General features: G+C 40.7%; 1 protein-coding gene across 1 annotated transcript; it reads left to right on the top strand.

The window, feature by feature from the left end:
* The first annotated feature begins 228 nt into the window (after nt 1-228).
* On the top strand, nt 229-11,198 carry PHAX (phosphorylated adaptor for RNA export). The gene is made up of 5 exons (XM_055791246.1): nt 229-438; nt 3,512-4,131; nt 6,305-6,425; nt 8,108-8,191; nt 9,848-11,198. Exons 1-5 carry the CDS (start codon nt 334-336, stop codon nt 10,115-10,117), a joined length of 1,200 nt encoding a protein of 399 aa, XP_055647221.1. The 5' UTR covers nt 229-333; the 3' UTR covers nt 10,118-11,198.
* Nucleotides 11,199-11,457: the final 259 nt, after the last annotated feature.

The following is an 11,457-nucleotide window of genomic DNA, read 5'->3' on the forward strand; positions in this document are numbered from 1 at the left end:
GGCCCTGCCAGCCGCCCCCAGCACGCAATAAAGCCGACCGGGACGGATTTTCACCTAAACTTCCTTCTTTGTGCAGCACCGGCTACTTCCACAACTGCAGCGACAAGACAAGCGGCACGCAACAACACCACAGCAGTGCCGGGCCACGTCGCCGCGGACAAGATGGCGGCGACGCGCGGCGCGCCATCAGCCCCGCTTCCCGCCGGCGTTCCCGACATGCACCGCGCCCGCCGTCATAACCGCGCCCTCTCCCTACTGGTGGGTGGCGGTTGTCGTGCGCCGCACCGTACGTGTCCTGCTCCCGTCCACGAGCCGCCGCGCTCCGGCGCTGACATGGCGCTGGAGGCGCGGAGGATGGAGGGCGACGTGGAGGACGGTGAGCTCTGCGACTCGGACTCCGACATGCCCGGCGCCGGCTCCCCTGACGACCCTCAGCAGGTGAGGAAGAGGAGGTAGCCGGCGGCGAGGCCCGGGCTACAGCCGGAGCCGCGCCACCGCTGGCGGCGGAGGGCCCACCGGGAGAAGGCAGCGAGAGGGCCGCAGGGGCCCTGCCGCCGCCCGTGGTGCCCCGCTGCCGGCCAGAGAGCGAGGGGCGCGTTGGGGAGCGGGGCCGGCCGAGCCCAGCCCGTGGTCTGCGGGGGGGCGGGGGGGTTGTGGTGGGGGGCCCTTCCCCAGGGGTGACCGCTGGGCCCTGGAACTGGCTTGTGTCTCCGGTGCCCGTTCGTTTGGGAAGACCGCTCGCTGTCGCGGGGCGGGGAAGGCTTTTGTTGTTGCTGGGCTCTGGGTCCGGCGAGCAAAGCAGAGTGCTCACCGGTACCGTGGGTCGCCTCAAGAACAATAGAAACAAGCCGTTGTAAACACTCATGAAAACAATGAGGGGCGATTACTGCTGTCCCTTGACTTCACAACTCTTATGCATCCGTAAATTCCTGAATAGGTATTATTTATTTCGAAGTGCCTTATACTGTTTTCACGTTAGAGTGTGTTACGAACTTTATGGGTGTGTGTGGGCAGGGAAAGATTTCAAAATAAGTAAGTGTATGAGGCTGCACGTGTAAGTTTTTATACTCTTTAGGTATTTTGATTTACTTGCAATATAGTTCTGGGATGTGTAGCACAAAAATTACTAGAGATGTGGGATTTTTGTTTTTGCTTGTTGTGGTGTTTTTTTAGTTTATGGAGTTGTTAGTATTTTACATTATGGATTACGTTTTAAATTAAAGATTTATATTTCATAACACCATAAAATAAATTCATAACACCATAAAATAAAATAAAATAAATTGAAGACTTCTGTCTTCTGTTTGCTAATAGGAGGAAGAAGAAATAGTGAAAGCAGCAAGGTTAAAGAGTTTTTATTTCACCGTAAACTGAAGGAAGACATCTTTTTAAAGATCACAGGATAGCATATAACTTTGTGATAGGAAGTCAGTTGGAGAAATACTGGAATTATAAGTGAGGAAAATGCTTACTACAGGTGATCACAGGCAGTGTGGCCAAAAGTTTCCAGTAATTGGGAATAAGAATTCTGGGTTATGATACCTATGGCTCTTTCACAGGTTATGCAGATTTGAGCAGGTTTGGCTTTCGTGTTTTCGTTTATTTGGCAGGTGTGGGGTGGTTTGGTGATTGACCTTGGGTGGATGCCAGTTGCCCACCAAGCCACTCCATCACTCCCCTGCTCAGCAGAATGGAGAGGGGGGGAATAACAACAACAAAAAAAAAAAAAAACCAAAAAAAAAACCCCCAAACACTTGTCTGTATAGGTGAAGGCAGTTTAATGAAGAAATGGCAAAAGTTATGCACATGGAAGCAAAAGAAAACAAAATATGTTACTCTCTACTTCCCATCAGCAGGCAAAGTTAGGCCACTTCCAGGGAAGCAGGGCTTCAGTACACACAGTGGTTGCTTTGGAAGACAAGTGTAAATAACAAATGACCCCCCTTCCTCCTCCTTTCTCTTAGCTTTTATATCTGAGCATACATCTTATGGTATGGAATATTCCATTGGTCAGTTAGGGCCAGCTGTACTGGCTGTGACCCCCTGGCAAGGTCTTGGCCATCCACCCCCAGCCTGCTCGTCAGGGTCAGGTGGAAGTTTGGAGGAATAGCCTTGATGTTGTTGCAAGCACTGCTCACCAGTAGTCAGCACACTGGTGTGTTATCACCACTTTCCTAGCTACCGATACAAAGCACAGCACTGTGAGGGCTGCTGTGGGGCTCAGCCAGACCCAGTACAGGGGAAACAGCATTTCTTGAATGTTTTTATAGTAATGAGACTTTTTTTTTGTAAGGTCTAGTGAAGCCTTTAGGGATTTTGCCCTAATTACTAAGGCATAGTGAGTCTGTGGTGTCTTGTTTTAAAGGAAGAAAACACCAAGTCTTCTGTAAGGTGCTACTCTCCCCAGCTGGTCATGTGCTGTCTTAATTGAATCACAATATACTGTTAGCTTCTCGGAGTCTGGTCAGCATGCAAGTTTTATGGGTTCGGTTTTGCATCTTTTGGTCATTATTTCTTCTCACTTGAGTCTGTGGGAACAGTATTGTGGTTGCAGATCACTAATCTTGACCCCTTTCAGAATCTGGAGAGAATATTAATTTCTGTACTGTTAAAAAACTTCTTGTAAGTTGCTGTGGTGGTTTGATTTTTTTAATCTTTATTAGAGCTGCTGTGCATGTTGTGTCTTTGTCTGATTTAGGAATTTTAATAGCTTTTTCAGTGTCACGATAATCTTAATTTCTTTCAACAAAGATTACATTAAATAGGTTAGCAAATCCTGGTAGGTGTTTTTGGTAGTAGCCATGTGTAGAAGAATGGCTGCAGAAGCATGGCCTTAGAATCTCTGAAGATCTGCACAGTCCAGGCCTGGTATTAGAGTAGGCCTGTAATCAGAATTGTACTGAAGTTGCTGTGCTGAAGTTAACAAGAAAGGTGGCCTGGAGCTGTTCTTGAATCCAGAGACCAAGTCATTATGTTGTGCCAACAGGCCGTGGGTGTAACAAGCTACAGCTGCTGGGAAAGCAGGTGCAGGGCCAAGAAAGATGGGGACTGGTATGGGAAAATAGGGAGTAACAAACTACAAGGCTGAAGCACAGCAACACAACTAGCTACATGGATAGAATGCTTATTTTAGTCATGATAATTAGGGGTGTGAGAACTGCATGCGCTTAGAGGCTAATAATCAATTATATTTTTGCTTTACGAATATGCATGTGTATCTATTCTATATAAGTAGTCTTAGAAACTAATAAAGTTGAGCAAGATGCATAACTCGTATTGAGCGACTTCTTGACTCCGGCAAACCCTTCTTCCAACAGCCATGCTGTCTGTCATAATACAGACATTTCATAGGATGCTCCTGTCAACTGTTATCAAGAAAATGCTCATGGAGGACTGCTTAGACAGTCACGTGAGTCAGAATTAAGTTTATTAGCTGATCAGCTTTGACATGACTTGATAGCTCTTTTAATTTATAAAAGTCAGTTAATGGACTCTTATTCTTTTATTTCAGAAATCACATGATGGCAACGATTCAGGCAGACTGTTCCAGAGCAGCATTTCATCATGTGCACCAACTGTTCCTTATCGGACAACCAAAAGTGTGGATTCAAGTGATGAAAGCGTTTCTGATTCTGATGATGACAGCTGTCTTTGGAAACGAAAGCGACAGAAGTGTTTCAACTTCCCTCCTGCTAAATCTGAGCCTTTTCAGCTTAGCCAGAGCCACCAAAAACAAACTGCAGTAGGTGCCAAGAAGGTCAACAACATTTGGGGTCTGGTGCTCCAGGAGCAGAATCAGGATGCAGTGGCTACTGAGCTTGGGATTCTAGGCATGGATGGTAGTATTGACAGAAGCAGGCAGTCTGAGACTTACAATTATTTATTGGCTAAAAAGCTGATGAAAGAAGCTCAGCAAAAGGAGGCAGAGACTTTAGATAAAGAACTGGATGAATACATGCATGATGACAAGAAAACATTGCCAGCAGAAGAAGAAAATGGGCAAGGCTTTCTGAAACGGAAGCGGCCTGTTAAAGATAGACTGGGTGAAAGACAAGAGATGAAATACAAAGGGAGGTATCATATAACAGAAGAAGATTCAGAGGAAAAAGTGGCAGATGAAATTGCTTATCGGTGAGTTTAATAACAGTGTATTTTCACTTCAGTAGGTATTGGTAATTGTTGATGGCAAAGAAGAGGTGGGAAAAAATGTTTCTTACTGCTAAAGATGTAAGATATCATACAAGATTACAAAAAACATGAGTGCCTTGTGTGTATTTCCAAAATCCTGGTATTAAAAATGCAGCATTATGGCTATTATCTTGTAGAGGCATACATAATACTGTCTAATTATATATATTTTTTTAAGATCCTCCTAAATAGTTGGGTGTTTGAGAACAATGGCAGGGGAAAATACTTTTTTTCATGGTAAGATTTAGTAGTGGCTTTTAAAAGAAATACCCCATGAGTAAAGGTGCATATTTGGAGTTGGATGCCAAAGAACAACTGTTATGGTCACCGTGAAAATCTGGCTAAGTTGTTAACCTTTGAAACTGTAGATTGCTTGGACTGTGTAGTGCTTTGGAGAGTACAGCTTCTGAAATGTGTGTGTTCTTTATGTGGAACATGCTCACCTGAAGAAAATGCTTTGCTGCTGTTATAACCAAGGGCTGCACCAGTACTGAAATAAAGCCTTGCCTCTTTCTCTGTGGTAAAACTGTATTGTAGTTCTGTGCTAATTTATGGAAGCCAGTGCTGGGATTACCAAGCTCCAGCCATATGCACCCTTACCACCATCCAGTTCTTTTCACAATCCTGTTCAGTAACTGTACTGAGCTGCGTCAGAAAACTTGTCTGTCCAAAAGCCTGTTGCTGTTTTTAGAGTTAGTTTGCAGACAGATCTTTCCTGAAGCAGTTTGCTGCAGTTTTCTTTGAGGTGGCACTGGCAGCACTGGACTGATGATGTGAGGGAGGATGCATGACTGCAGTCATTCTTACTTGGATGACTTAAGTTGCCCCAATCCTTTTTCATTGGTGCAAGGGGAGAAAATTATGTTAAATAGGGAGTAAGCGTTACAAGATTTACTCATGGTTAACTTAATATTTCAATAAAACCTGGATTTACTGATCATTGTTGATTTCTTGCATGTGATGCTTAGTATTGCCAGATGCTGAAATACAGCAATTAGACAATTATTAATGCTGTTACCAGTCTCAGTAGTTTTCATAATTGAATTATGAAATCATAATTTCAAATTAATAAATTCTTATTCATGAGTTTTAAAACTTTGATTGTGTCTCTTGTAATAAACTTTCCTTTGTTATATTGAACTTGATCAAAATAGGGCAGAAGCCCCTTTTTTCTAAATGTTTATAGCAGGTGTGGTGCTGAAAATTAGAGTGGTGGGGCATTGGAAGAGGTTGCCCAGAGCAGCTGTGGCTTCCCCATCCCTGGGAGTGTTCAAGGTCAGGTTGGATGGGGCTTAGAGCAGCCTGGTCTAGTGGAAGGTGTCCCGGCCCATGATGGGGGGCTGGAACTAGATGATCTCTAAGGCGCCTTCCAGCCCAGACCTTTCTGTGTTTCTGTGATATGATTGCGAACTGTATCAGTAGGATAGTGGTTATACACATCACAGTAGTGTTTGATCTATGCTGTGCCATCTGTGCCTGGCTTTATAACCTTTTGTTGTGCTGGCCCACACAGTGACCTGAAATAAAAAAAAAAAATTCTGACTATTTTGTGGCAGCTTTTGCCCTGTATCTTTCTCAGTTCCTGTTGCAGTGTACAGGTGCTTGTGAAAGCGTGCATACAGGAGGATTGTGTAGGGTCAGAATTTGTGTAGAGATTGTGTAGGGTGGGGATTTGACTGTTGAAGCTGCCACTGCTAAGTCTAAGCCAGGGGTCCTCAAACTTTTTAACTAGGGGGCTGGTGCGGATGCAGTGGCAGGCAGCCATCTGCCGCTGCTTGGTTCCGGCCCCCACCCCCACCCCCCCCCCCCCAGCCCCCGGTGGGGGGGGGCGGGGGGGTCTGTAAATACGGGGGGCCAGATTGAGGAGCCTGGGGGGCCATGTCTGGCCTGTGGGCCATAGCTTGAGGACCCCTCGTTTAAGCAGCTGTCAGTTTTTTCTAGTCTGATGCAAGAAGCCATTGAAACATATTTAAATGTATAGACTCTTCCATTTTAACAGTTTTATGTCTCACAAAATGAATTATTCATTATAGGGGTTCCGTGTTCAGTTTTATTGGAGAAGTTACACTGACAATTAATGTGTTGGTTTTTTTCCTCCCCCCACCCCCATTCTCAGGCTTTGTGAGCCAAAGAAAGATTTAATTGCCCGAGTAGTGAAAATAATTGGGAAAAGAAAAGCTATCGAACTGCTTATGGAAACAGCTGAAGTGGAACAAAATGGTGGACTCTTCATAGTGGTAAGAAAAATGTGATATTGTGAGTTTGTGGGGGACCCACACGCAACTTTTTACTCATAGATATTGTACAGCTTTCAGGTTGGACAGGTACTTCTATTCTGCCTCCCGATGAGATCTTTCCCTGACAGACTTCAGAGTGAAGAATTCTGAAGCTTGAATAAAAGCTTGTAATGTTAGGATCCAGGTGAATGAAGCCTCTGGCACATTGCCCCAGTAGGTCAGGTGGATATTTGGCAGCACTGACATGTCTACTGGGTTTATTGGCATGCCATCAGAGGTCAGCATACTCAGTAGTGAGCATTTCTGATGTCACATTAGAATAACTTTCAAAACAGAATCTGTTAGCTTTGTTAGAGAAACAGTGCCTTGTGTATCAGTAGAGCAAAACAATACTGATTTACATTAAAAATCATGGTAAAAATCCTATACTTAATGGTTAGGTTATTAATTTCTTAATGTGTGTTAGTGTTTATCAAATAATGAGCCTTAGCGCAAAAGGTCAGAAGAGAAGTGGGAGGGAATTAGTAAGTACTTTCAGGCATTTGTTTATATTTTACATCTCTTCTGTCATTGGAAGTAGAGAGGAGAAAAAAAGAGGGGAAAAATAGCCCTATTAAAAACCAAACCCAAACAAAGGAAAAAACACACCCCTCACACCACCACCCCCCCAAAAAGCAACAACTTTCCAGCTAGCAACTTGTCTGAGAAGCAGTCTATTGTCTTGAAAGATCTAAGTACTTATTTACAACTGTTTACCAAGGAGATGAAAGAACATGTCTCTTGGTGGCTTTGGCTGCAGATCAGAGTATGCTATTGGAAAGCCAGGTCATACCGCTTTTCTTGGTTGGGGTTTTGTGCTTGATATAAGTGTCATCTGCTGTTTCAAGAACATACTTAAAAAATTCACTATCTCTATAGGTAGAACTTTGGGGTTGTATTTTTCTTTGTTATTTAGCAGAAAAGTATCACACTTAATACAATATCAAGCACTGGAGTAACAGTTCAACTGTATACTATGGTAGTTGAGTAATAGTATGGTAATCAGTGCTTATGATTTACAGAGATTTCAAAGCTGAGTCCTTCCATGCTTCAGTATGGTACACTGCAACACTGAAAACTGTTGAAATGTGGAACTAATATGTTGTGGGGAGAAACTTCAAAGTCCACATTGTGTTTCATATTCCTTAGGCAGAAATGCAGATTATGCAGATCGGTTGTAGAATTGCTGAGCACAATTAAGAAAACCTGAGACCTATGTAATTTTATGAAACTCATTTTTGGCATTTTACTGGGTTTATGTGTTCAGAATGTTCTGAATATTTAACCTAGTGTATATGTTGTTGTAGATAGTTGTGAGAGTAGTTAGAATAATATTAGCATTTTGTTTCTGCACTACCAAAATCAGACTTGCATGTAGCTGAACAGTTTGGTATTGTGTTATAACGGGTTTTTTTGTAACCTCATAGTTCACCTGTCCAAATGTAGCAAGCTGGTTGTTGACCTTCTTATGACTAATTCAGTCATAAATAAAGCAGCTATGGCTGGTTTTATGTAATAGATAACACAGCAGAACTTAATTTTTTTATATTCTGTCTCAATACAAAGCAGTGTTAGATGGTATTTTTATATCAACACTGAATGTATTAAGCTTGCCATTACTAATTTACTCTTTCCCTGTTAAGAATGGAACTAGAAGAAGAACACCAGGGGGCGTTTATTTAAACCTGCTGAAGAACACACCTAGCATCAAAGAAGAGCAAATCAAGGTAAAATTGTCCAGAGTGCAAATGATCATCCAAAGTAAATTTTGAGGTTTTTATACTAGAAATGTTCTGATTTAATCTCTCTCTTAACTTCCAACAAATTTAATTCTGTATTCCAAAGAATCAAACTTCTCACATCCGAAATATAAGCAAAAAAATACACTAAAAAATTATGAATTACTGTTTGTGCTAGGCAGAGAAAATGCCTTTTATGTAGTGCCAGTCACAAAGATCTGTTGAGGATGATGACACTATAGGGTGTGGAGAGATAAACACTGGATTTTTCTTAATTTGTGTATTCCTTACAGCAGTGTTATCTGCAGTTGTATTTCTCCCTTTGGAGCTCTGTGTTATTATGCATGGATTTAATTGTGTTCTTTTAATAAATACTTCTGTTCTGTGTAGCTCCAGCTGTGGCACCAGCCAGCAGTCCTCATTAAGTCAGATACTGGTCTGAACCTAGTCAGAATTGCTCACTGGCCTAATCCGTGATGCTCACCACATTAGTTTGGCAGCTTGTAAATATTATTGCCTTTCCTTTTAGGGTGTGAAATAGGCTGAGATGGTATTTTCTTCATTCAATTAAAACAACTTGGGTTTGGTATTGGACACTTTATTGAAGCTTTTGTTAATAGAAAAACTCGTTTGTTTTGCTTGTAGGTGGCTACAACTCACTTTGTAAACCATCCCAGCACCTTGCACTGGGAATCGAGGAACAAAACAACATAAATTGTGATTGTCTGGTTTATGTTTAAACAAAAAAACCAACAATGAACCATTCATAGCTTGTAATGGTCACAAAAAGTTGCAAGGTTGATCAGTTTACCCCATTAAAAAAAGTGCTTTTCTACCCCATTTTCCATACCCTTGTAACTGTGTGGGGTTTTTTTCTCTTGCTGATTCTGGCAAGTGTTTAATGAGACGGCAGCTTTCACTCAGTGAACTTGATCGATGGTGTGAGACATCATTTGTCATACAAACCTGTGGGAAAAAATGCGTGTAATCCTGTCATGGACATTGTCGCCTATGTAACGCTCACAGATTTGCATATCCTTAGCATTTGACTTGCAGCTTTTGGGGAAAAAAAAAAGCATTAATGCTTTCGGTATGCAAGTTTTGTTTTCTTTTAAAAAAAACAAGGAAAGAAAAGCTTGTAGCGGCATTTAGCTCTGCTGTATTATATTCTCCCCCTTGAAGTATGGAGAAAACTTGTAACAATTGTGTTTTGTAGTATAGAAGATGGTAATGGGTTTTACAAATGTTTGACAGTAAAGATCATGAGAGCTGGATTCAAATTTCCGTTGTGGAGGAAAGTTTTTTTTCTCAAGTTGTCATAGAACCTTTGGTTTAATTTTTTCTACAGGTCCCTTCCTATGGCAGTATGACCCTTTGGGCTACCACCCATTCCTTCCAGTTTTATATCATCAGCAAACTTGAAATGAAAACTTAGTGATACTTACTTACGTGCACTTTGATATCCCTGAGTAATTATGTAATAAAATTATTCATGGGGCACTTAAGTGCGGTCTCTCCTCATACTTCTGTCAATGTGTATCTTAGTTAAATATTGAATGGTATTTGTAATTAAAATTTTATTTTTTTATGTTTTCTTTAGGAAAAACTAGAAATATGAATATTTCTATTTTTTTTTCTTTCAAGGAAATATTCTATCTGGAAAACCAAAAAGAGTATGAAAACAAAAAAGCAGCTAAGAAGAGGAGAATACAAGTTCTAGGAAAGAAGATGAAAAAGGCCATTAAAGGGCTTAACCTGCAAGAATATGATGATGCGTCTCGTGAGACTTTTGCTAGTGATACAAATGAGGCTCTGGCTTCCCTGGATGATCTGCAGGAGGGGCATCATGAAACAAAGATGGAACATGAAGATACTATTGAAATTGATAATGCTCATGATTTGGAGATCTTCTAGTTAGTAGTGTTCTTGATGACAAAGTCTCTATAAAACATATTAAACGAGCCTTTCTTATAATCCCATGACTTCTTGTTTTCATAAGCTGCAGAAACATGGGAAATACTTGATTCTGAAGAACATGATAGAATTCTTAGCTAAATTTAACAGCATGAAAGATGTTAGTTGTCCTATTTTTTGTTTGCTGAGTCCTCAAAAGTGTAATGTTTTTCTAGATAATAGCTCTGCATCATGTTTATTCCTTAGGAACATTTTTTGAGCCACATTAGGTTTAGGAATTAAGGCAATACTTCAACCAAATACATCGTACTTAATTTGCTGAAGCTAACAAAAGTAATCAAGTGAGCAATGATCCTCATTTCAGTTGAACAGATAAAACAGTATAAAGTTACTTTTAATATAAAAGATTGTATGTTCTAAATATGGCAATGTATTGATAAGAATAGCAGTGTTTGTAGGAGTAAGACCTGTAAAAACAGATTCGTTTATAAAATTAACTTAATGACTTTTGAATACTAAACTTGTTACGAGCACTGTTGAGCAATTATGTTTAAATTTCTGCAGCAGGTTAATCCTTCATATTATAATAGTGACTTGAGCTTCCTACCTGTTCTGTCTGGACTTTTTCCATGAGTAGACACACACACAGTTCATACAGATCTTTTTGTTTGAAAACAGCTATAAATGAATGGTTTCTGAGTAGTGAGATTGTACTAACATGTTCCCCTCAAGGGTTTGTAGACTCTACATGCAGGTATAAACTCTTCACCTTACAATTCTTGTTTCCACGCTTCTCGCATGTGCAGTAGGATAAAGTAATGGTTGTCTTGCAGAAGTTCTGAAGTTTTTCTCTGCTAATTCTTAAGAAAACAGTAGTATGCAAAAGGTGATTTTCTTACTTGATGCAGAAGACTATTGCGTAGTTCTAGAGTTCAATTGAACACAATTTTTACGTTGAATATTTTTAATATAACTGAAGAACATGTGCAACACTGATATGTGTGATGTCTAAAATACTTTGTCACTAACAAGTTGTGTCTAGGCAATTATTTTCCAGTATAACATATTTCTGAAATATGAATGAATGAATTCACTTTCAAACCCAACAACAAAATTGAGCACGGAGATTTTCTTCACCTGGAGGCAGATTTCGGAACAAAGCTTATCACTGAAACACATAGTAAAGTTAGAATATTGAGCAATTCAGTACCGTAAAGAGCTGGTATTTGAATTACTAAAATATGTGAAGAAGGAGTTCTTAAACATACAGCACATTCCATTATATATTTCAGTAAATTTAATTAGAGTTTTGACTTTTCTGCATTTTGCTGTTCATGTGC

This window comes from Falco peregrinus, chromosome Z (genome assembly GCF_023634155.1).
Source record: "Falco peregrinus isolate bFalPer1 chromosome Z, bFalPer1.pri, whole genome shotgun sequence".
NCBI lineage: Eukaryota > Metazoa > Chordata > Aves > Falconiformes > Falconidae > Falco > Falco peregrinus.

Bases quoted from the DNA above. Each gene is read 5' to 3' on its own strand.
- PHAX (XM_055791246.1), top strand. From the start codon at position 334: ATGGCGCTGGAGGCGCGGAGGATGGAGGGCGACGTGGAGGACGGTGAG. The intron at 4,132-6,304 runs GTGAGTTTAATA...CCCCATTCTCAG, and splicing joins GCAGATGAAATTGCTTATCG to GCTTTGTGAGCCAAAGAAAG. The intron at 8,192-9,847 runs GTAAAATTGTCC...TTTTCTTTCAAG, and splicing joins TCAAAGAAGAGCAAATCAAG to GAAATATTCTATCTGGAAAA.